This window comes from Scyliorhinus canicula, chromosome 4 (assembly GCF_902713615.1).
Source record: "Scyliorhinus canicula chromosome 4, sScyCan1.1, whole genome shotgun sequence".
In the NCBI taxonomy this organism is placed as follows: Eukaryota; Metazoa; Chordata; class Chondrichthyes; order Carcharhiniformes; family Scyliorhinidae; genus Scyliorhinus; species Scyliorhinus canicula.
In genome coordinates, this window is record NC_052149.1 from 28,352,187 (window position 1) to 28,378,990 (window position 26,804).

General features: G+C 49.2%; 1 protein-coding gene across 1 annotated transcript in view; it reads left to right on the plus strand.

Annotated features, from left to right (window-relative positions):
* Positions 1-26,804, plus strand: part of plppr4a (phospholipid phosphatase related 4a) — an 89,216-nt gene that overhangs the window by 13,897 nt on the left and 48,515 nt on the right. The window contains exon 2 of the mRNA XM_038793923.1: positions 9,869-10,054. Within this exon, the coding sequence (XP_038649851.1) occupies positions 9,869-10,054 (186 nt within the window). The remainder of the gene's footprint in view (positions 1-9,868; positions 10,055-26,804) is intronic.

A 26,804-nucleotide genomic window follows, 5' to 3' on the forward strand; every position in this document is an offset into this window, starting at 1 on the left:
TGGGAAACCTGATACTGTTGGGCAATGGGGAATCCACTCCATGATCTTTTATATACATGGTGTGTGAGAAGTTAAAGTCCGCTGAACGGCGCATTTAACGGAATGTTTCTCAGCGCCTGCAGTGCCCAGAAGTATCGCACTATTCAACAGCACCTTGCTGCCATTTTTTGGCTTCAGGAAGATTCTCTCCCCCAAGGCAGCACTTAGGAGGATTGCTCGCCAGCAGGAAAGGCTCCTCGCAGATCTTGGCACCATTTTAGAAGGCTACTCTAATCTTTCCCCACCCCTTTCAGGTCCCCTCCCCATTTTTGACCCCCTCCTCACCCTCCTGGCCTCCAGGAACTCCCCCTCACCACCTCTCTACCTGGTAAGGCCCCACCGGGCCCAATCCCTGTCATTGCCAACCTGGCTCCTGGGCACCCTGGCATTGTCAGCCTGGTACCCTAGCCTTTCCCCTGCCTACCTGAGTCGAGATGCCCCCAGATGCCGTTACACTTGGTCCACGTTTGTGTGGATCAGTACCAACGACGCTCGGGGCGAGTTCACCCAGGTGCGGCTTGAGTCCCGGGCGTCAAGTGAATCTGGTGAATGTAGATTTAATTGATCCATGTGGATCATGTCCAGTGAGAGCAAGGTCCAGATCGTGAAGTCTAGCGAGATTCCGTAGAATCTCGCAAGATGTTTCGAGCATCTCAAATCTCGTGAGATTCAACGGCCTCTTCCTGACGCCAAGTCAGGTGCGACGAGGCCACTGAATTGCGCCCATAAGATATTTAATTTTTAACATTAATTTATATCCTACTTTTAGACATAATATTGTCAAATTGTGTAAACTGTCATATCCATATGGCAGTTTTATGTCTGCCACAAACTTTCTTATTTTTTCATTGTGGGCTCAAATCTATCCTTTGAAATTTCGTGCTTTCACTCCCTTTGTTTGGTGACTATATTCTTCTTTGTAACTGGATATTTTTCTGATGGAACTAATCAATTAGGAGTGATTTTCATGGTGCACAGTGCATATGTGGGCGGTGGGCAGATTATTTATGGCATTCGCCCAGAATAGTCAGCAGTGTTTGATTTTGGTCCTCGGTCCTTATTATAACGTTGCTGTGAGCTGCCACAGGAATTATTCCCTAGTCGGCAGGTCACCGGTCTAGAGACAGGACTTGCAGCAACTCCTTAAAGGGGAGAGGAATTAATGTCAAGGATAGAAAGCAGTACTCTGGAGCAGCAAGCAACATGTGTGCAATACCCTCAGAAGCAAATCCCCAAATTTCAAAATGCACAACTGACTGGAATAACCATGTCTCCTAAAACCCCTTTCAGTTTTCCAAACAGCTTTTCCTGGCAACACTTGAAGAGGTCTTCAATTATGACTCGAAACAGCCAATTCTTAACTTGAGCAGGAACTGATGGTAGTCTCGTGAGCTGAGAGAAACAATGCCATTGGGTCCTTTAGCTGCATGATTTGACCCTAATCGTGTGCAAGTATGTATTCATTTTTATCCAACTCCTGCTTGTTTCTGTTGGAAAATCTGACTGCCAGAATGTTGATCCCTCAAGAAATCTGCTCACTGTGATAAATTGGCATAACTAGCTGCTGCTTAAAGATCCTGGCACAGTCCCATTTTTAACACAAAAATAACCCACATTTTGCCAAAACCTTTCTACCATGTCACTCTTGGCTGGCCAATTTTGTCAGTGAACCAATTCGAACATAGCTGCTATGAGAGTTTAGTGTTTATCCATTATTAAAATTGGACAGATCTCACTGTTTAGTTTCTAAATGCCGTGACAATTTTTAAATGAATAATGCATCGCACGCTGAAATCAATACACTAATTATTGAAACGGGCGTGCCAATGCCATTTCTGCTGTTGCCTATCCAGTTTCTATCAGATGAATTCAATCCCTCCTCAGTGTCTCACCAGATGTTAGTACAAGCCATCTGTACTGATATATCTTTAGTGATTACACCAACTTTGTGTCCAGCCTGATAGCCCTCAGGACCCTGTAGTGTCTAACCATTGGCGCCACCCAGCAGAATCCTTGAGCGATGGGAGATTCATTAGTTTGCTTAAAATAATTGAGCAAATTTATGAACTGATTTTTGTGCTTCATTCTCTCTATGCTTCATTTGTGCATTTTGTGTTATTTCTCGAAATGTTATCACGTTTCCTGGACTCACTGGAGCACTGTCCCCTCTGACTCAGAAGATCATGATTTCAAGTCACGTTCAGAGTGTTTTGAGCTCTTCGGCTGGCACCTTAACACACCAACTGAGGAATGAATGTTCCAGTGAAGCCCAGAGCATACTGAAGAAACAGCACCTCATCTTCTGATTCGGCACATTACAGCCTTCCGGACTGAACATTGAGCTCAACAACTTCAGACTGTGAACTCTCTCCTCCATCTTCATCCCAGTTTTATTTCTATAAATTTATTTTCATTTCTGCAGTTGATGTGTTTTTACCTCACCCGGGGGAGGAGTTGTTTCTGATCCAGAAGGGGAACGTTTGAAACATTTTACCCGGGGTTTTCCAGGTCAGAGCCTCCGGATGTTCCTGGTTCCTGGTTCCTGGCCTAGATGGATTCCCGGTGGAATTTTACACAATCTATGTGACAAAATGAGACCTCAGCTGCTGAGCATGCTCAACGATTCACTATCCCGGGTGGGTGGTACCAGCCACCTTGGCACTGGTTTCCATCTCTCTAATCCTGAAGAAGGATAAAGATCCAGAGGAGTGTGGGTCATATCCGTCCATATCTCTGTTGAATGCCGATGCAAAGTTGTTGGCGAAGGTGCTGGCAACTCGATTGGGGGTGGGGGGCCTGTGTTTTCGGTGCCGGTCCGTGGTGTGGGTCAGCCATGCCATGCAGGGCGGCCGCACAGGCCGCTGCCCTGCACATGCGCGGACCCCGGACTGGAAATATAGGGTCCCATATCAGCAGCCGGACCTGCGAGGAGCACTCTGGGGCCCTGCTAGCCGCCTGCAAATTGGTGAATCACACTGGACTCTCTCCAGGTAAGTCCAGAGTGATTCACGCACGGTTTCTCATGGGTGTGGGGACATAGTGACATTATTGGAGAATCCTGCCCCCTGGCTGAAGGTTCATGAGGCTCAAAAAAAATTGTGGTTTTTGGATGTTTTTTGGATTTTGGACAAAGGATACTTGACTATAGTAACTTAAACCAATTCAGAATTGTAGCTGGTGAGAGATGGCTGCTGAGGAGCATACGCTCCAGCAGAGGCTGGGCATCCACTCTGCTAATGATTATAAATTTGTTACAACACAGAAGGAGGCCATTTCGCCCATTATGTCTGCATCTGATCTCCAAATGGGATTCATGACATACTACCATTCCCTTGCCTTTTCCCATGCCTTTGCACATTCGGAGAAATTTTCCAGTGGTCCCCGCCTGTGGGATCTTCTGGTCCTGCCGACAGTGAACCCCACCTGCGGGCTTCCCAGTGTTGGGGGGTGGATCCAATGAGAAATGAAATGAAAATGGCTTATTGTCACGAGTAGGCTTCAATGAAGTTACTGTGAAAAGCCCCTAGTCGTCACATTCCGGCGCCTGTTCGGGAATGCTGTTACGGGAATCGAACTGTGCTGCTGGCCTGCCTTGGTCTGCTTTCAAAGCCAGCGATTTAGCCCAGTGTGCTAAACAGCCCCAATACCATTGACAGCGGTGGGACCAGAAGATCCCGCCACTGGCCAATGGTAGGTCGCCTCGTGCTGTCGTGAAACGCGCCACGGGGAGACCAGAGAATCTTGCTCTATGTTTCTATTCAAGTAAGTTATCTAATACCCACTTGATTGTCTCAATTGAAACTGTCTCCACCACACTTCCAGGCAGTGCATTCCAGACCCCAAGCATTCTTTGTGGGAATTTATTCTCAACACATTTGCATCTTTTGCAAATCACTTTAAATCTGTTAATGATCCTTTTACGAGTGGGAACAGTTTTCCCCTCTCTACTCTGCCCAGCCCCTTTATTTAGATTTAGATTTAGAACAGTACAGCACAGAACAGGCCCTTCGGCCCTCGATGACCGAGCAATGATCACCCTACTCAAACTCACATATCCACCCTATACCCGTAACCCAACAACTCCCCCTTAACCTTACTTTTTAGGACACTACGGGCAATTTATCATGGCCAATCCACCTAACCCGCACATCTTTGGACTGTGGGAGGAAACCGAAGCACCCGGAGGAAACCCACGTACACACGGGGAGGACGTGCAGACTCCGCACAGACAGTGACCCAGCCGGGAACCGAACCTGGGACCCTGGAGCTGTGAAGCATTGATGCTGACCACTATGCTACCGTGCTGCCCGATGCTTTGAACATCTCTATCAAATCTGCTCCTAGCCTTCTTCTCTCCAAGGGGAACAGTCCTAGCCTCTCCAAACTATCCTCATCCCTGGCACCTTGTAAACCTCTTCTGTATTCCCTCCAATTCATTCACATCCTTCCGACAGTGTGGTATCAGTGAACAGGGGCCCCACTGTGGCATGGGGTGTCGGGGGGCAGAGCGGTAGAAGCAATGGGGGGGGGACTGGAGGGTCCCGGGGCACAAGACACTGCTGATTATCAGTCTCCCACCCTCTCCAATTCCTTGCAGGTATTACATGGGATGAATGATAACCTGGATCCCACTGAACCTGCCCTAGTAATGCTGCTGGCAAATCAGGCAGCCAGACGCCGGAGAAGGCAGCGGCAGCAGCGCCAACAGAAGCTCGAGGTGGCGGCCCATGTGCGGGGACCTGCCCCACACCCTGAGGACCGTGCCACCCATCAGGTCAGGGAGGCACCCTTAAGCGGAGACCCACGACAGCCCAAGATGTACAGGCGTCACTGCTCTTTTGAATGGATGACGGACAGCGTGTGCCACAGGAGGCTCCGCCTCAACAAGGCGCAATGCGGCATCTGTGCCATGTCCTTACGGACTTGGCACCACATGGAGAAGGAAAATATCCGGTCCCATTGGCTGTCCAGGTCACTGCAGCTCTGAACCTCAGCGCCTCAGGATCATTCCAGGCCTCGAGTGATGACTTGTGCGGCATCTCACTAGCTGCAGACCACAAGTGTATCTGTGAGGTTAGAGATGCTCTGTTTGGCTGGGCGGGAAATTAAATAAACTTTGACACGGACCAGGCCCAACAAGACGCCAGGACAGCAGGATTCTCTGCCATCGCTAGGATGCCCCAGGACAGGGTAGCACGGTGGCCCAGTGGTTAGCATTGCTGTCTCACGGCACTAGGGTCCCAGGTTCGATCCCGGCTCTGGGTCACTGTCCGTGTGGAGTTTGCACATTCTCCCCATGTTTGCATGGGTTTCGCCCCCACAACCCAAAGATGTGCAGGGTAGGTGGATTGGCCACGCTAAATTGCCCCTTAATAGGAAAAAATGAAATATTTTTAAAAAAGGATGCTCCGGACCAGGGGTTAATAGACAGCAAGCATATCGCCTTGCGCTCAGCGGGCCATCTGGGAGTGCCCTACATAAACAGAGAGGTTTTCCATTCCCTGTGTGACCGCCACATGGAGATCATAATTCTATGTCTGTGCATGATTCCCAGGGAGTGTGCAAGACAGCTACATCCTGGGGCAATCAGGCATCCTCGGTCTCTTCGAGGACTAACCCAGGATGGATGTTTATCTCTTGGGGAATAAGGGGTACCTGCTGTGGACCTGGCGAATGATGCTTGTATGGAGGCCATTGACCGATACGGAAACCTTGTACAACGAGTCCAATGCGGCCACCCAGGTTGAAGCAGACTCCTGAAAATGCGGTTCTGATGCTTTGAACAGCCTGGTGGTGCCCTGCAGGACACCCTCCACAGTGTCGCCCGCTTTATGGTGGTCTGCTATGACCTCCACAATCTAGCACAGCTGGGGAGGTGGAGGGGGGGGGGGGGGGGGGGGGGGGTGGAAGGAGGAGAAAAGGTGGAGGGGACGGAATATGCGGCCACCACTGAGGTGGAGGGAGAGCATGGAAGTGCCGGACCAGGAGGGGCTGGAGACAAGCCTGGGGTTGACCCGCAGGGTCAGCAGGAGGATGAAGGTCAGGCGGGAGCGGCGAGGGTCTGGGAAGTCCGGAGGGCCAGGGAGGCCCTCATCCTCACCCGCTCACATAGGACGTGGCCCCGTCCGTCATTCCCCCAACCCCACCCCACTTTTTGACCCCCCATCCATCTGCCTTCCCTCTCACCCCCACTTCACCATCCTCCCCACCCCCTTCCCGCCCCCCCATCCCTCTGCCCTCCCCCTCACCCCTTCTTCACCTTCCTCCCCCCACCCTCCCTTCCTGCATTCCAACACTCCCACGATTTGGTACACATTGCAGAACCAAGTGTCAGGCATCATACTGATCGAGGTCAATAGACTTTAATGGTTTACAACAATATCCCCAACTGTCCCACTCTCCTGCTGCTGACATCGTGACCTCAGGGACTCCTGCAATCAGCTATGGACCTGCTGGGGTGTCACTGAGATCTCCCGCTGAATCTCACGGCCGCACCCTAACATCTGCATCAGTTCCGGGTAAACCTGTTCCAGAGGGGTTCAGCATCTGACTGGGAGCCAGTTGGCTCCTGATATCCTGATATCCAGCAGAATTCCTTCCTCCCTCCTTCCTTCACCTGATCTGCATTTGCAACTGTGTGGGCTCACCAAAATGTGCCTCAGGATCCTGTCCACTATTCTCACCCACCGAGGTGTGAGGATGAAACTGTGGAGGGGGATGGGGCACCCCGGACGAGCTGGTGCCATCAGCTATAGGTCCTGCGGGAGACTGGGCATATGGGGCGGGATTCTCCGTAGCCTGACTTCAAAATCGAGTTTGGCGATCGGGCAGAGAATTAGCTCCAACGCCGACATCGGGGTCTGTGCTGGTTTGATGCTGGTCCGCCAAGCTCTGCCACCTAGGAAATGGCGTCATTGTGACGCATGCTGTGCGCAGTCACAATGCCGTAGGCACCTCATCGGCCGGTCCATCTGCAGTGCTCTGCCCCCAATGGACCGAGATCCCGAGAGCGTGGGACATGTGTGGTCCCACAAATTGTGAACCCGATATGCCGGCTGTGCACTGTGACCAACGCTGCCACATTCGACCGGGATCCGTGTCGCTGGCTGTAGGGAGCTTCTGCGAAGGCTGGGTGAACTGGTGGGGGGGTGGCCAAGGGGTGGCCAGGCGGTGGGCTGTCGGGTCGTGGATAACGGGTTTGGTCTACGCACTTCCAGTGACACTTTTTATGGTGCGATCGCTGCAAGTCATCAGCCGCGCACATGCACGGCCCGGGTCCCGGCCATTCTCCGGCCGCTTTCGCCGTGGCAGGTAGGAGTTTCAGTCAGCGCCGTGCTAGCTCCTCACCGGTGCCAGAATTGGTGACGGGTTTGTGCCAATTTTCCGGTCGTAAAAGAGCACACAGGCTCCGTTGCCGCTTTGCCGCTAAATCAGAGAATCCAGCCCATGGTCAGTGGGAAGGATGTGTCAGTCTGTATGGCTTAAACAAATCACGTTTGGCAGGTCATCTGGTTGGGAATGGATAGATCCTCACCTCTGCGCCATGCATCAACCTCTGATGTGGTCACTGCTCTGTCCTCGGCCCCACCCACGACCTCCAGGGCCCATTCCTCATTAGGGGTGAGGACTCTGATTCCTGGCACCCCACCACCATCGGAGCCCCCTCCCATCGCTTATGGGGACACAGAGAGGGCATTGTTCACCCCACACATGGTTAATCATGTGGGGGGCTTGGGGTTGTGGGAGACGGTTGGGGAGATATGGGGAGTCTGGGGGAGAGGGTATGTGGTGTGGGATGGTATGTGGTTGGTGGGGTGGCGTGGGGTGGTACGAGTCTGGGGCAAACTCACCTAAGCGGCCCAGTGAAGGTCGTTGACCTTCTTGCCGCACTGGGTGGCAGTCCTCCTGGTCACGCTCCGCGAGCTGACTGCCACTGCCAATTCCTCCCGGGTGCCGGTGGCTGCCCTGCGCCTGACTCTGGGATTCTCAGGAGAACAGGGCATCCCGTCTGGCCTCTACCATGTTCAACAGTCTGGCCAGGTTGGCTTCGTCGAATTGTGGGGCTGTGCAGGATCGGTTTAAGTGCTGCTCTCCCTTGTTGGCAGAGGGCTGGCAAGCGCAGTCCGGGAAAGTGAGCTGACGGGACTATCATTTGTGCTGAGAAGCCCACGGGGCCTCGTTAAGTGGACCAATTAACGTTTCATAACGGTGATGGCCTCGCCTCGCCAAGTGTCAGGAAGCTCGCAACAATTCCCGCGTGCTACCACAGTGAGAAACATTTCGATTAAATCACGCCCATTGTCTCTCAATGTTCTTCCTACCTAATGCATCGCCTCTCACTTCCCCACATTGAGCTTCGTTAAGGTTAAACAGTTTGGGCTTATACTGCTGGAGTTTTGAAGGATGAGAGGGGATCTGATAGAGGGATATAAAATATATATAAATATATAAAACACTAAAAGGGATTGATAAAGTAAATCTAGACCAAATGTTAGCCTTTGTAAGGCAATCTAGAGCAAGAGATCATTGGATATAGGTTGAGAGGTGGTAGGTTGAAAACTGAGAGGGGGAGGCACTATTTCCTGCAGAGGGCGGTGAATTTGTGGAACTCGCTGCCCCATAGTGCGGTGAAGACTGAATCATTAAATGGTTTCAAGAGTGAGATAGTATATCTATGATGTTAAAAATGTGTTAAAGGGATATGGGCAACAGGCGAGGAGGTGGATTTGAAACCAGGAAGAGATCAGCCATGATCTGATTGAATGGCGGAGCAGGCTCGAAGGGCTGAATTGCCTACTTCTGCTCCTAATTCCTATTTTCCTTTCTGCCCACTCCACCAACTTGTCTCTGTCCTTTTGAAGTTCCATACTCTCCCCTTCACAGTTGAGAATACTTCCAGGTTTTGTGTCAACCGCGAACTTTGAAGCTGCCCCGTGCACACCAAAATCAAATCATTAATATATATCGGGAAAAGCAAGGGTCCCAATACCAGGAACACCACTACAAGCCTTCCTCCAGCCCCAAAAACCCATTCACCATTACTCTCTGCTTCCTATTGACTACCATTAGCATTTTTTAATAATCTTTATTGTAGGCTTACATTAACCTGCAACAAAGTTACTGTGAAAAGCCCCGAGTGACCACATTCCGGCGCCTGTTCGGGTACACAAAGGGAGAATTCAGAATATCCAATTCACCTAACAGCACGTCTTTCGGGACTTGTGGGAGGAAACCAGAGGAAACCCACACAGACACAGGGAGAACATGCAGACTCCGCACAAACAGTGGCCTAAGCCGGGAATCGAACCTGGGATCCTCGAGCTGTGAAGCACAGTGCTAACCACTGTGCTACTGTGCCGCCCTTAACCAGTTCACTTCGGCACTTATTGGCAGAGGGAGATTTAGGAACATTTCAGTTCATGTATTTGGTAAAGTGTTGAAAAGAATTGCAAAGCTGTGTATTTCATGCTCTTTCATTGGAAATCAAAACCCTCAAGTTTGGACACTTAAAAAAATCATTACGAGGACAGAAAAGACCCCAAAACTGACCAAAAAACACATTTAACATGGATGATCTTTACATTGGTGTATTGTTATGAGTATGGAAATGCAAGCATTTGTACTGTATGATGCATGTTCTTAATTCTTTATTCCTGATGACTGCTACAACCATGGGAATCAAACAAATCTTTAAATATTGTGCGTAATACGTAAATAAATTAGCTTGCAATATTTAGTGGGCTTCAGATTATTTTCTGGAATAAATATTGTTTTAGTTGCTGACTGTGGTATGTTGGGCTCATGTCCTCTTCTTGTTTTCCTTTCTCAGCTGCCAATACTGGCCTCCTCCATTGTCAGTCTTTACTTCCTGGAGCTCACGGACGTCTTCAAGCCAGTTCGCTCGGGCTTCAACTGCCATGACAGGACGCTCAGCATGCCGTACATTGAACCCCCTCAGGAAATCATCCCCTTCCTCATGCTGCTTAGCTTGGCATTTGCCGGACCTGCTGCCATGGTGCGTTATTCCGTACAGTGTTGAGAAATCCACCTTAACGTTTGAAGCATTGGTATTTAACATATGATTGATTTTAGAGTCTTTTCCAATTGCATCCTCATATTTAAGAGCGAATCAAATCAGTGAAACGCATTGAGACTATGCATAATTCCTTGTTATTCTGCAAGCTTGACCGATAATTTCATTGCACATGAGATTGAGATTTCACGCATGAGCGTTTTAAAGGTTAATTCTCATTTAAAGTAATATTAAATAACTAGCAGCAGAATGTGATTTGCTATGCTTTCTTCAGAGGCTGTTTTCTATGTTCTGCCAAAGACTTGTGCCCATTGGATGAGTAGATTAATTTGGTGGGCTCCAGAGCACACAGAGCCTTTCTCTTTCCCGCAGTATCAGTTATGCAGTTGTTTCCATCCTTTCCAAGAATAGCAAAGCCCCTGCTTTACCCATTCCTAAGACCATAAGACATAGGAGCGGAAGTAAGGCCATTCGGCCCATCGAGTCCACTCCACCATTCAATCATGGTTGATTTCAACCTCTTTTACCTTTCATTCTGCTGTGAGCTATGTTGAGTGCACCAGGCTGCACGCAGGGCAGAATTGAAATGTTGCAGCCAGAGGGCCAGTCCACCGGGAGGAAACCCTGCCATGGCCATTTATGGGAGTCCTGATGGCATCTGGATCTCAATCTGCCCGCCATCTGAGTTCCTGGCTCCTCTGAGGCAAACTGCACCCCTGCCCGCCCACCCAATCCCCACACCCCAGCCCGCCCACCCAATCCCCACACCCCATCCCCTCCCTCCATGAAATCCTGGTAAGAGACGGATATCCTCCTCCTAGAGTTGCCAGTCTCAGCTTCTGGCCAATCACAAGCCAGCAGCTCTCCTGTACAAACATTGCCACCAGGAGCAGTGGCCACTGCTGGTAATGCAGGGCCACCCACAATTTGGATCATTAGTGAAGCCCCCGGAAAAAGGTAAGCGGGGTGAGTTGACCAGGGTCAGACAGAAAGGCTGCAGTGTAGGTGGGGGGAGGGGGAGTTGAGGTATGTGGCACACTTTGAAAGACATTGAGGGTGCTTACTCCAGATCTCTCCATTCCTACCGGCGATGCCTCCATCAAGCATCGAGTGTCTAGAAGATTAAATGCCAGTGTAACTCCACATACATTGGATTCAGATTTTGGGAGGAGTATAAGGGTTAATATGGGACTGAGAACAGTACCACACACACAATGACATAAGAATGCACACGCCCCAGACTCAAATGTGGTGTTGAGCAGAGATGGGTTAAGCCCTCAGCATGGAGTTAGCCCTAACCTGTACCCTTTACTGTATATCTGTAATAGTTCTACTTGTTAATAAAGATTTATAACTAACCAACTGAAGACCACAAACAATCCTTTAGGAGACACTTCCGTGACCCCAGCACCTGGAACATTGGCCATTTGAGTGTTGAGGGAACAGGACCTAACGGGTGTCAATTTACGGGCATCTGGATAAGGTTTCCTGACCATCGTAATTGATTTTATAGGAGCTTTGCCTAAATGCTTGTGGACCTGACTAATGTTTGTTTAATAGGCTCTCCTATTGAATTTGGAGGATGTGGCAGAGGCATTGTTGATGGAATCCCTAGAGTGTTGCTGATAGACAGTCTAATGTTCACTGCCGCACAGCAGTGTGGTGATGCCAGCTGCCCTGTACACAAGGATTTTTGTTGTCAAATACTTATTGCCATAGTTGGTAGAAGGCTGAGCTGGCGCAGTTGGTCCAGTGTTAGATCTCTTTCGAGAGAGGCAGATGCCAGGTTATGGGAAGTGCACAATCTATTTCCAACACCAATGGGAGGTGAATATTTGGCTGACCAGGCGCGGGTTGGTTTGAGTTTTGTGTTGGTAACAATCAAGTACAGGCCAGGTTCCTTGCAAATATGATGCAGAGTGGGCAATGACACTGCAGTTATCCACAAACTGCAGACCTTGTATTTTTATGGTGATTAGTTTTGGCACGGAGGCAACTGAGATGAAAGAGTTTTCCATCCAGACAGTATTTAATACTGACACCAGAGGCAGGTTGATCTTTGCTCAGGTGAACAGCCACTGCCAGCTGGACTGTAAATAGTTTAGGTGTTATAATGCCTTGTTGGACCTCGGCCTGGATTTTGAAGGGGACTGTTTCAGATCTCCCACTCAAGACAGTTGCTGTCATATCATCGTGAAGCAGATGCCACAGTATGAGGACGTTTGTTGGATGCTCACACCTTTGGAACACAATCCACAGATCTTAGGGATTTACTGCGTCAAATGCTTTGGTCAGTCGATGAGTGCAATGAAGAGCTCCTGATGTTGTCGATATTTTTCTTGGACTGGTCTGGCAAAACAAACAGGTTGGAGGTTCATCTGGAAGGTCAAGAGCCTCATTGCGTCTCTGGGAAGATCTCCTAAACCACAAGAAGTAGGTGGCTCACAAGAATACATGTCTGGGCGTTTGCTGCTTTGGACATTAGTAGGCCATTCAGCCCATCAAGCCAGATCCACCATTTAATGAGATCATGGCTGATCTATGGCCAAACTCCATGTAATAGGAAACAAAGGGTAATGGTCGATGGTTACCCTTGCAATTGGTAAGTTATTTCAAGTAGTGTTCCACAAGGCTTCCTGTTGGGACCCTTACTGTTTGTGTTATATATTGATGATTTGGACGTGAATGTGGGGAGCGTACTTGGGAAATTTGCAGACGACACAAAGATTGGTCGAGTGGTGGACAGTGTAGAGGACAGGTACAATCTTCAGAATGATATAGATGGATTGGTGGAGTGGGCCATAAAGTGGCAGATGGAATTTTAACACAGAGAAGTGTAAGGTCATGCATTTCGGGAAGTCAAATAGTTTTAGGGAGCACACAATAAATGGGATTATACTAAGAGTGGTAGATGAAGTGAGAGATCTTGACTACAAGTACACAGGTCCCTAAAGACAGCAGTTCAAAGAGACATGGTTGTTCAGAAAGCATATGGAATGCTCTCCTTCAATGGCAGAGGTACAGGGTGCGATTCTCTGGCCTCGTTCCTGGGGGCTGGGGGTGATGATATCCCGCAGAGAACTGAGCGCCAATTCTCCTCAATCTATACCATAGTCTGACCCCTGCCTATCTGCTGAGTGCTCGCTCACACCCATCACCTACACGCAGTGTGTCCTGTGGGGAGGGGTTGGTGCATGGAGAGAAAGGCGAAGGGTTTGGAGGTTGGCCAGCATTGCAGACGCAAGTGGCTGAGGCGCTATACTGGTTATGCTCAAGGGTCTTTAATGTGCTATATAGTTCCCCACTCATCCAATGGTGCCAACCGACTCCCCCACTGCCCCTCATCCCCCTACCCCGTACTTAACCCCCAACCCTCCCCCCCCACCCCCACCCCACCCCCCCGTACTTAACCCCCAACCCTCCCCCCCACCCCCACCCCCACCCCATCCACGATCCCCCAGTGCCCTCAGTGATCCTCGATGTGCTTGGCCTTCCTAGCTCTACAGCTACATCTAGGTGTCTCCCCAGGATGCACATCTGAGGTGGAGGCAGCCAGCTGCTTACATCATCCCTTGGCTTTCGATGCCCTTGGTGGGGTACCCTGGGGACTTTGGAACCGGGGGGCCTTCCTGGACTTACCTGCGGCATATGCACAGCCATGCCACCCTGCCCCTTGTGCTGACTGTGAGACGCAGCCTCATAAGAGGGGTAGAACTCAGGGAAGCTATTGGCCACCGTCACCACTCCATGGGATGGGTCCAGGTTGGGACAAAGAGGCCCCTCCTCCAGTCGGTGCCCTGGGGTTCACCGAGGGTTGGAGGGGCAGCTGAATTGAGTCCAGGGTGCCCCTGCATCATCTGGCTCTTCAGGTTCCCCATGGTCCACACCATCGTATCGATGCCCTCAGTGATGCTCCTCAGTGACTTGGACATGCTCTGCAGTGCCTCGGCAATGCCCACCTGCAACTGGGACAAGCTCTCTAATGCCTGAGCCATTCCAATCTGAGAGCGGGACGTGTCCCGCAGAACCGCATCAAGGCCAGCCTGGTAGTGGGTAACATCCTTCAATGAGTCGGACATTCTGCCGAGCCCCTCAGCCACGGCCGTCATCGACTATGCAACACCTTGGACACCTTCACTAATGGTGCTGACGTTGTGCACCAAGCTCTCCACTGCGGTCACCACCCTAGCAGTGTTGGCCTCGATGCCCACGTTGACGGTGACATCTCCATTGCCCGTAGCCTCTGGGACTCCTCCAATCAGCTATGGACCAGCTGGAGTGTTGCTGCGTCTCTCTCTGAATGTCCTGACCACACCCTAGTGTCTCCATGAGCTCCGGGTAACTGTGTACCACAGGCTCAGCATCAGTCTGGGACCTGGGATCCAGCAGACCTCCGACATGCTGTCTCACCTGGGGATTCCTGCCTCCACCTGATGTACATCAGCAGCAGTGTGGTGCTCACCAGATTGTGCCCCAGAAGCCTGTCCACTAACGTTTCTCACTGAGGTGCGTGATCTGCGCTGGTGGAGGATGGGGATGACAGCTGTGACGCTTCTACCGTGTCTTCCTGAGAGCTCCCCTCTGAGGTGGTCTCCTGGGAGCCTCCCCAGGCCCCAGCTTGGGCCGGCGCCATCAGCTGCAGGATCTATGGAAGAATGGACATCTATGGGAGGGATGGGTCAGTCAGTAAGGCAATAACAACTCATGTTTGACAGGTCCTCCAGGTGGGGTCTGATGGTTGCTCACCTCTGCGGCGTCCACCAGACACCGCGTGGATATCCACTCTGTCCTCGGCCACCTTAATCACCTCCAGGGCCCGCTCCTCAAAGGTGGTGAGAATTGTTTTTTCTGGCACCTGGCTGCCAATCTGGGCCCTCTCCTGGCGATTGTGGGAGAGCTTTTCTTGAGGAGACTCAGAGAGGGCATCGTTAGCCACACATGTGGCTCACAGTGGTGGGAGTGGGGGATGTGAATGAAGTGGTGGATGCTCGTGTGGGGACGGAAAAGTCGAGAGCGGTGGGGGTGGGGGGGGGGTGTCTACTCACTCGTGCCACTGGTGCAGATTATTGACCTTCGGCACTGGCCAGTCCTCCTGATCGCACTCCCAGAGCTGACAGCCTCATCCACCTAATTCCAGGCAGCATTGGCTGCCCTGTGGCGGACCCTCGGGGGAACAGGACATCTTTCCTGGCCTCCAGTGTGTGCGGGAGCCTCCGCAGGTCTGCATCGCCAAATCATGGGGCCAGTCTCCTCGGCGTCATTGTTAAGAGCTGACTGAGGTTGGCTGGGCAAGTGCTGCTTAAGTGTTGCTCGACCTTGTTAACGGGGGGTGGGGGGGAGGGCTGGTGGGCACAGTGCCTGCGCATCGGCTGGCGAGCCTTCATTTGTGGTGAGAAGACCATGGAGTCTCGTTAAGTAGATAAATTAATGTTGAATAGCGTTGCCGACCTCGCTGGGCTGAGCGCTGGAAAGGTAGCGGCAGTTCATGCTCACCATCACATTACAGGGAAGACGTAATTGCTCTGTAGAGAGTGCAGAGGATATTTAAAAGAATGTTGCCAGGGCTAGAAAAGTGAAGCTATGAGTAGAGATTGGATAGATTGGGTTTATTTTCCTTGGAACAAAGAAGGCTGAGGGGTAAACTTATTTGAGGTGTACATAAATTATGAGGGGAAGAGATGGAGTGGACAGGATTAAATTGTTTCCCTTGGTGGAGAATTCTAGAACTAGGGGACATAGATTCAAGATAAGAGGCAGAAGGCGTAGAAGGAACTTGGGGAAGAACGTTTTTACGCAGAGGGTAATGGGAATCAGGAATTCGCTGCCCGAGTTGGTGGTGGAGGCAGAGACCCTAAATTCTTTTAAAAAGTACCTAGATCTGCACCGTAAGTGCTGTAAGCTACAGGGCTATGGACCGGGTGCAGGAAGGTGGTATTAGAAAAGGCACCCTGGTATCCTCGGGCTGGTATGGACAAGATGGGCCAAATGGCCTCCTTCTGTGCTGTCACTTTTCTTTGCTTCTATGATTCTAAGACCTGCCTTTGGCCCATATCCCTTAATATCTTTGCTGAACAAAAATCTATCTATCTCAGATTTAAAACGAACAATTGTTCTAGCTTTAACTGCTATTTGTGGAGAGAGTTCCAAACCGCTACCACCCTTTGAATGAAGAAGTTCTTCCTTTTTTAAAATAAATTTATCGAGTACCCAATTAATTTTTTCCAATTTAGCGTGGCCAATTCACCTACCCTGCACATCTTTGGGTTGTGGGGGCGAAACCCACGCATACACGGGGAGAATGTGCAAACTCCACACGGACAGTGACCCAGAGCCGGGATCGAACCTGGGACCCTGGCGCCATGAGGGCTAACCACTGCACCACCATGCTGCCCTAGAAGTTCTTCCTAACATCTCCCCTGAACTGTCCAGCCCTAATTTTTAGAATATGGCCCTAGTTTTAGAATCTCCAACCAGTGGAAATAGTTTATCTTTATCTACCCTGTCTTTCCCTGTTAATATCTTGAATACTTCGATCAGACCACCCCATAACCTTCTAAATTCTAGCGAAAACAGGCCTAATTTGTGTAATCTCTTCTCGTAATTTAACCCCTGTTGTCCAGGTAAAATTATGTTGCATTCCCTCCAAAGGCAGAATATCCTTCCTAAGGTGTTGTGCCCAGACTGTTCACAGTTCTCCAAGCGGGGTCTAACCAGGGCTTTGAACAGCTGCAGCATATCTTGTGTGTCTTTATACTCCAATCCTCTGGATATAAAGGCTAGCATATTAGCCTTTTAAATAATTTTCTGCACTTGTTTGTGGCGTTTTAAGGGTCTATGCACCTGAACCCCCAAGTCTCTTTGGGCATTTACTGTACTTAACCTCTTTCCATTTAAAAAGTAATCTGCTTTATCTTTTTTTTGGTCCAAAATGGATAACCTCATAATTGCTTACATTGAATTCCACCTGCCACAATTTTGCCATTTACCTAGTCTGTCAATATCTCCTTGCAATTTTATGCTATCATCTAGATAAGTATACAATGCCACCTGACCTTGTATCATCAGCAAATTTGGATATACAACTTTCTGTGTCATCATCCAAGTTGTTAATGGATAATGTGAATAATTATCCCCCAATACAGATCCCTGTAGTCGTATCCTGCCAAGTAGAGTACTTACCCTTTATCCCCATTCTCTGTCACCTGCCACTCATCCAATTTCCTAACCATGTCAATAATGTACCCTCATCTCCGTGGGCTGAGTTAACAGACTCCGATGTGGGACTTTATCATGGGCTGGATTCTACCAAAATTAGACTATGTCCCCACGCCAGTGTAAAACGGTGGAGTTTTACTCCAGACATTCCTTACAAAAAGTTGAACAAATTCAATGCCCTGCAAGGGGCTAGCAGGGACCCGGAGTGAACCTCGCAGCTTTTTCTGCGAATACGGGCCCCCGTACTTCCGGTTCGGAGTCCTCGCCAAGCTCCATGGCGGACTCAGACCGCGGAGCTTCACAGAGATAAGCGACCCCCACCCCCGCCAATCGGCCACACGCCCGAACCTGAAACCGCGCAGATTTAATCCCCGGCCACCTATAAGGCACCCCCGGTCTCTGATTCCCCCGCCCCCGACCAGGGAGGCCGCAGACTGAGTCTGCAGCTACCACACCAGCATCCAGACTGGCAATAGGTGGCTAGTTCCACGCCATCGGGAAGTCAGCCGGTCGGGAGCAGAGGATTGCTGGGTAGGCCTCTGGCAATGGCTCCCCGGCGGCGTGGCGTACTCCGCAGTCACGCCGATTTTCGGGGCCTGGGGAATCGCCGGAACGGCGCCAGGCCCAATTATGGCGTGAAAGCGGATTCTCCGCACCCACGCCGGCTGCGATGTCGGCACGGGGTTGCAGAGAATCCAGCCCCTTCTATAAGTCAATATTGTAAGATCCATAGACATTTTCCTGTCCAATACCTTAGGTACCTCTTCAAAATATTCAATAAGATTAGCTAGGCCAGACCATCGCTTCACGAATTCATGTTGGCTCTCCCTGATAGACTGAAATTTTTTGAGGTGTTCAGTTACCCCATTCCTCATTATACACTCCAATAATCTCCCCACCACAGATGTTAGGCTAACCGCTCTGTAACTCTCTGGCTTCCTCCTTTCACACTTATTAAAAAGTGGAGCGACAAGTGCAATTTTCCAATCCAGAAGGGCTACTCCTGAATCTAGGGAACTCCGAACAATTATACTTAGTCTGAAAGATTAATTATCATAGAATTTACAGTGCAGAAGGAGGCCATTCGGCCCATCAAGTCTGCACCGGCTCTTGGAAAGAGCACCCTACCCAAAGTCAACACCTCCACCCTATCCCCATAACCCAGTAACCCCACCCAACACTAAGGGCAATTTTGGACACTAAGGGCAATTTATCATTACCAATCCACCTAACCTGCATATCTTTGGACTGTGGGTGGAAACCGGAGCACCCGGAGCAAACCCACGCACACACGGGGAGGACGTGCAGACTCCGCACAAGACAGTGACCCAAGCCGGGAATTGAACCTGGGACCCTGGCTCTGTGAAGCAACTGTGCTATCCACAATGCTACCGTGCTGCGCTAATGCCTCGATAGTTTCCACAACATGATTTATCTCCCTTCCACAAGAGAGTGGCAGTATCCTCCAGCAGGTATACCATAATTGGATGAAGATTGAGCTCACTTTGCTCTGCCCCTCAACTCTAATCTCAAAAGAACGCCTCATACTGGGAGAGGGCAATACTTTTTCATTTGCCAGATCACCATTCCGTGATATTTCCTTGTGAGAGCGATCATTTGCATCAAAGAAAGATGGCGTTGCAATTTTGCCCAGGACCACTTGCAGAGGTTCAAGAAAGTAGCTCACCACCGCCTTCCCAAAGGCAGCTCGGGATGGGCAGTAAATGTCAGCCCAGTCAGCGAAGCCCATGTCCCGTGAATGAATTTTTTAAAAGTCTGGATTGAGAACGAGTGAAACCAATTTCAGACTGCCAACTACCACAGAGGATTTGAACCCGGGCCTCAAGAGGTCAAAGGCTAGCATTAAGTTGTCTACACAACCCAGATCCTCCCCAAAAATGTATGCTGAAAAAGATAGTTATGGTCCTGAATTTCCTTGAGAATTCTGCCTGGTTTCCCATAAGCCGTCCAGCTGAACCTGCCAGTTTGCAGTACATTCCTGCCAACTCCAACAACTCCCATTCACTTTCATAGAATTTCATAGAATTTGCAGTGCAGAAGGAGGCCATTTGGCCCTTCGAGTCTGCACCGGCTCCTGGAAAGAGCACCCTACCCAAGGTTAACACCTCCACCCTATCCCCATAACCCAGTAACCCCACCCAACACTAAGGGACACTAAGGGCAATTTATCATGGCCAATCCACCTAACCTGCACATCATTGTAAGGGAAGGGCTCTCTACTTTGCACCTATATGTTCAGTGATGCCAAGGTTTGGAGCAGGGCTTGGGGCTCCCCACACTGAGAGTTCTTACTTCCCAGGCAAAAAGTGCTAACCAGTGTCCATGGCCGGGATTCTCCCCTACCCGGCGGGGCAGGAGGTCCCGGCGTGATGCAGTGGCGTGAACCACTCCGGCGTTGGACCTTTAGGGGCCCAGCTCTAACATTGAGGGGCTAGACCCGCGCCGGAGTGGTTGGCGCTCCGCTGGATGGTGTGGAAGGCCTTTGGTGCCACGCCAGCCGGGGCCGAAGGGACTTCGCCGGCCGACGGAAGTACGCGCATGCGCCGGAGCGTCAGCGGCTGCGATTGCAGGCCAGGCCACTGTGGGGGCATCCACTGGAGCCAGATCGCCCCGCGCCCCCCCAGGACTCCGAAACCCCCCACCACCGCCTGCTCCCGCCTGTAAGATAGGTGGTTTGACCCACGCCGGTGGGAGAAGCATAATAGCAGCAGGACTTCGGCCCATCGCAGGCATTGACGCTGGCCCCCGGCGATTCTCCGACCCGGCGGGGGGGTCGGAGAATCCCGCCCCATGTTTTCAAAGTCTGAACAGTGTATATAGTCAGGGGATGCGAGTTTCACTTTTTAACCATCTCTCTACCCACTTTCCAACCCTCTCCCACCCAGGGTGGGATGGTGGTGTTGGAGGGGGGGGGGGGGGGGGGGTGGATGACTGTTCAATATTCAGACCTTCATGGGCCACATCCCCATCTGACAGATCAGGAAAACTTCAACAAACTGAACAATTAGGGAAGCTAGCAATCGCAAGGAACAACTTTAAACTGCATCACAAACAGAGAAAGAAAATAAGTCTGTCACTGATGCAGGAAGAGCCAATTCACGAGACTTTGTATACTTAAATGCTGTGCTTTAATATAAACAGAGCCACAGTGATTCTGTTAGTTGTGGAAAATTATGACAAGAGAAACCAAAAGATTCTCCACGGTTTCCAACTCAGATTCACAACTGGGTACTTCAAACTATCCATCAAATGTAATTCAATAGAAGCCAGAGTTGTTTGCACAACTGTGGCCTAAATCATACTGGATTGTGGAGAAAATTAAATCTGCAGCCTGAAGAAATCTCCACAACAAAATGACAGCAGATACATTTACTGCATTTAAGCCATTACAACTAATGTAATATAGCTGTTTATTTACTGCAAATAAAAATGAATAGCAGCTACTTAATGTACCATGGTGGTGTCTTTGGGAGCTATGTTAAGAGTTTATAATGAAAGGGTGCTTTAATAGGTCCCATTATATGAATGAAAGAATTATTAAAAAAATTAGGCACGATCTACCGGCCACGCTGCACCCGATAGGCAGCAGGCCACGGTGCAGCATAACAACATAAGAACATAAGAACATAAGAACTAGGAGCAGGAGTAGGCCATCTGGCCCCTCGAGCCTGCTCCGCCATTCAATTAGATCATGGCTGATCTTTTGTGGACTCAGCTCCACTTTCCGGCCCGAACACCATAACCCTTAATCCCTTTATTCTTCAAAAAACTATCTATCTTTACCTTAAAAACATGTAATGAAGGAGCCTCAACTGCTTCACTGGGCAAGGAATTCCATAGATTCACAACCCTTTGGGTGAAGAAGTTCCTCCTAAACTCAGTCCTAAATCTACTTCCCCTTATTTTGAGGCTATGCCCCCTAGTTCTGCTGTCACCCGCCAGTGGAAACAACCTGCCCGCATCTATCCTATCTATTCCCTTCATAATTTTAAATGTTTCTATAAGATCCCCCCTCATCCTTCTAAATTCCAACGAGTACAGTCCCAGTCTACTCAACCTCTCCTCATAATCCAACCCCTTCAGCTCTGGGATTAACCTAGTGAATCTCCTCTGCACACCCTCCAGCGCCAGTACGTCCTTTCTCAGGTAAGGAGACCAAAACTGAACACAATACTCCAGGTGTGGCCGCACTAACACCTTATATAATTGCAACATAACCTCCCTAGTCTTAAACTCCATCCCTCTAGCAATGAAGGACAAAATTCCATTTGCCTTCTTAATCACCTGTTGCACTTGTAAACCAACCTTCTGTGACTCATGCACTAGCACACCCAAGTCTCTCTGAACAGCGGCATGCTTTAATATTTTATCGTTTAAATAATAATCCCGTTTGCTGTTATTCCTACCAAAATGGATAACCTCACATTTGTCAACATTGTATTCCATCTGCCAGACCCGAGCCCATTCACTTAACCTATCCAAATCCCTCTGCAGACTTCCAGTATCCTCTGCACTTTTCGCTTTACCACTCATCTTAGTGTCATCTGCAAACTTGGACACATTGCCCTTGGTCCCCAACTCCAAATCATCTATGTAAATTGTGAACAATTGTGGGCCCAACACGGATCCCTGAGGGACACCACTAGCTACTGATTGCCAACCAGAGATACACCCATTTATCCCAACTCTTTGCTTTCTATTAATTAACCAATCCTCTATCCATGCTACTACTTTACCCTTAATGCCATGCATCTTTATCTTATGCAGCAACCTTTTGTGTGGCACCTTGTCAAAGGCTTTCTGGAAATCCGGTAAAGCATGGCCGGTAAATGCCGGGAGATCCCGCTCCCAGGATCATCCCGGCCTTGTGAGATCTAACGCAATCTCGAGAGGTCGCAATGTGAAACCCGCCCATTGTGGGAGGGATCACGTTTTGGCAGATCTGCATATTAGAGCGAGACACGTAGTCTTACTCTAATATGCAGCTCCCTGAGGTAACCAAGGCATTGGGATCTATTCCCTTCGCCATGGAAACTTCAGGCGAGAGCCATTCAGTACTGGTCTCCACAAATGGTGACCAGACGGACTAACACTCTTGAGGATCTCCCAGGGGTAAGAGTATCCAAGGTGCTTGCCCATTGGGCAGAGTGGCACCCTGACATTGCTGGTGCCAACCTGACACCCTGGCAGTGCCAGCTGGGTGCCATCCTCGGACTGCCACCTGGGTGCCAGCCTGGCATTGCCATGGTACCCAGGTGGCACTGTCAGCTTGGAGATGTGGGGCCTGGCCCGAGAATTCCCTTCTATGTGAGTAGGGGGCTTGGAGGGTGATTGGGGGTAACATCGGAGGCTCAAGAGATGAGGATTCCATTTAAAAATGGCGTCCCAATCTCTCTCTGCACTGAGGAGTTTCATCGAGCAGGGAATGTGATTAAATGCAGCCTCAGCAGTGCCTTCCCTGCTGAGGCCCCATATCTAACCGGAGTCACATTAGGTAACGCTGCGAGCTCCAGGAAACACATGGCTAAATGCGCTCGCTATGGGACCCTGTTCCCATTTGATACGATTGCGCCCATCTTGACTGTTGATGGTCTGTCAGAGTTTTATTCTTTATTCATTCACAGGACATGGGCCTCACGGATAAGGCTATCATTTCTTGCCCATCTCTAAATGCTCTCTAGAAGGTGGTGGTGGGGTGCTTTCTTGAAGAAGTAGTTTTCAAGGCCATTTCAGAGGGCAGTTAAGAGCCCTGTGTGTCTAATTTCTATATTGACTCCTTACTGTGTAAAGTTGGAAGATTTACTTCCCTAAAGAACATTAATTGAATCATATGGGTTTTTACAGGAGGCCTATTATTGATACTAGTTTTTTATTCCTAGATTTTAATTATTTAATTGAACTTACATTCCTCTACTACCATCGTGTAATTTGAATTTGTGTCTCCAGATGATTGGTCCAATAAAATAACCCCTATGTTACCAATGACCTAATGTACATTCTGCTGTTTTTAAAATGTAAATATCCTGGGACCAGATAATGTGATTAAATGTGGTATTGATGATAACATAATACAAATTGATATTAACTATTGAAGCTCCTGTGAGTTTGCTCTGATCAACCAGATGATGAGTTTTATGACAGAAGTTATGTACAATGCAATTTGTGTTATTATTCAAATTGAATTAGGTTAGAAGTAATAGAGATTACTTTGCACTAGCTAGATGTAGAAAGACCCCTTCAAATACTCGTCGGTGTTGGGGGGGGGGGGGGGGGGGGGGGGGGGGGGGGGGGGGGGGCTTAGGCCAGAGATTGCAGAGGCCAACCGCAATTAGTGAATAAAATAAAGCATCCATTCAGTTAGAATCATAGATCAGAATTTACAGTGCCGAAGGAGGTCATTCAGACCATCGAGTCTGCAGCGGCCCTTGGAACAAGCACCCTACTTAAACCCACGCCTCAACCCTATCCCCGTAACCTGGAGGACACTGAGGGGCAATTTAGCATGGCCGATCCACTTAACTTGGAATGGAATTCATTGCCGCGGAGTGCAGTGGAGGCCGGGACGCTAAATGGCTTCAAGGCAGAGATAGATACATTCTTGATGTCGCGAGGAATTAAGGGCTACGGGGAGAATGCTGGTAGGTGGAGTTGAAATGCACATCAGCCATGATTGAATGGCGGAGTGGACTCGATGGGCCGAATGGCCTTACTTCCACTCCTATGTCTTATGGTCTTATCTTTGGACTGTGGGAGGAAACCGGAGCACCCGGAGGAAACCAAAGTAGACACGGGGAGAAAGTGCAAACTCCACACAGACTGTCATCTGAGGCAGGAATTGAACCTGGGACATTGGAGCCGTGAGGCAGCAGTACTGACGACTGCGCCACCATGCCGCCCCTATTAGCAATCAAAGCAACTTTAATGAGCAGCTAAAATATTTTCACCAGGAGAAACCCAGAAGAGGCAAAATTGCAAATCAATCAAAGCAAGTTGATGACCAGTTGTCAAATTTGGGTTTGACATTGAACTTGATTCCAACATCAACAATTGAGCCTGCACCGTTTGGGATTCAGGCTTCCCCTTCGAGAGGGCAGGATTGCGGACGTTTCTCTTCTAGGTGCACTGTGCAGTAACTGCAAAACATTATTGTACAGTTAGAGGCAGCCACATGGTTGTACTTATGATAATTCAAAATCTGTTTTTCTTTTATATGTTTTGATCAGAATCTTTAAAATATTCAGTTTCATTGGGCACATTGCCTTTGTCAACCCATGTTCACACACCTTGCACAGCAACAGCACTGTTTTAATTAGCAGTCAGTTTTGGATGTGTTTTTGACTTATTCCTTCTTACAGTCTTATCAGCAGTATGGTTACTATGGAGGTAGTGCCTGTTTGTATGCCATCTACATTGTTTCTGCTGTACATATCTGATTTATTTTAGTCTTTTCATTAGAACATACCTTGTGCATTGTCACTAACAGCCGTTTAAATATGTTTCCTCTCTCATGATCTCCAGATCTATTTAACTCAAAAACTGAGGTTGTGAATAATTGTTGAAATTATTTTATGCTTGGGCTCGATATATTGGGCAGAATTTAATGCTCTGCTGGGCGCCACCATCTTCCTCCCTGTACCCTGATTAAATCCGTGGTGGGAAGGCCCATGAACAGCATTCCCGCCCATCTGCCAATTGAGGCCCTTAAATGGGCATGGCTCTTGCCATACCTGGGACATGACAAGTAACCCTTCTGGGTTGCTGCTTCCCTTTCCCCTGCAGCCCCCACCATGCTGCACTCCCTCCTGCCATCGCTCACCTGTGGCCTAGGATCCAGCGATGATACTAACCCCGGGGTGACTGATGTACTGGAAGCAGCCACGACCTCCGCTGATTGTTCAGAAGCTCTTGGCAGCAGGATTATTGCCCCCGAGGTCTTTAATCCTGGAGAAGGCCTGTTGCTGCCCAGTTAAGTGCCTAGGTGGTACTTCGTAAGACAGGCCTTCCCTAAAGGCCTAAATAGGATAAATAGGATATGGGCAGCATGGTAGCATAGTTGTTAGCACAATTGCTTCACATCTCCAGGGTGCCAGGTTCGATTACCAGCTTGGGTCACTGTCTGTGCGGAGTCTGCACAATCTCCCTGTGTGTGCGTGGGTTTCCTCCGGGTGCTCTGGTTTCCTCCCACAGTCCAAAAATGTGCAGGTTAGGTGGATTGGCCATGATAAATTGCCCTTAGTGTTGGGTGGGGTTACTGGGTTATGGGGATAGGGTGGAGGTGTAGGCTTGGGTAGGGTGCTCTTTTAAAGAGCTGGTGCAGACTCGATGGACTGAATGGCCTCCTTCTGCACTGTAAATTCTATTAAATCTATGACCCCCCCCCCCTCCCCCCCCATTGCCTCCATTAAATCCAGGCTATTAGATAGGATTTACACCAGTTCTTAACCATTTGGGACTAATTTAGAGCTGAACGATCTATGTAAAAAATACCTTTGGTCTTGACAGCTTGATTTCCTAAGTCACACTCTCTCCACCGTTATTATTTTATCTCACCTAAAATCATTCCCCTGGTATACCCTCCATCTCTATCATTCAGGTACAAGACATTGGTAAGACCACACATGGAATACTGTATTTAGTTCTGGTCATCCTATTATAGGAAGGATATTGTTAAATTAGAAAGAAAGAGTGCAGAAGAGATTTCTGAGGATGCTACCAGGACTTGATGGTCTTAGTTAGAAGGAGAGGCTGGGACTTTATTCCCTGGAGGCTTAGGGGTGTCTGATACAGGTCTACCAAATAATGAGGAGCACAGATAAGTCAACATCTTTCCCAAAGGTAGAGGAGTCTAGAACCAGAGGGCTGAGGTTTAAGGTGAGAGAGAGGAGATGCAAAAGAGACCAGATGGAAAATTTCTTCACACAGAAGGTGGTGAGCATCTGCAATGGGCAATGGTAGAGGCGGGTACAATTTTGTCCTTTAAAAAGAAGTTAGACAGTTACATGGGGCAGGGTGGGTATAGGCCAAATGCGGGCAATTGGGACTAGCTTAGTGATAGAAACTGGGCTGGATGGGCACTCTGGGCTGAAGGGCCTGATTCCATGCTGTAAACATCTATGACACATCGGTGGGACTATAAGCTGAGTGAACCCCGTCTGTTCTCTCATGTGGATGTAAAAGGTTCCAGGTACCATTCCAAATAAGAGTGCTGAAGTTATCCCTAGCATCCTGGACAATATTTATCCCTCAATTAACATCACAAAAATAGGTTTTCTGGTCATTACTACAATGCTGTCTGTAGCAGCTTGCACATATTGGCTGCTGTATTTCCCATGAGTGGTTGCACTTCAAAAAATGTTCTTCGTCGACTGTATAAATTCAAATCTCTTTTTCTTGCTCTCCTTAGGGGGGGACTTTGAATGGCTCTAGCTTCACAATTCCTTGCCAGATTTGGCCAGACCACTTGAAGCATTACCATGCCGTGTAGAACTAAAATACT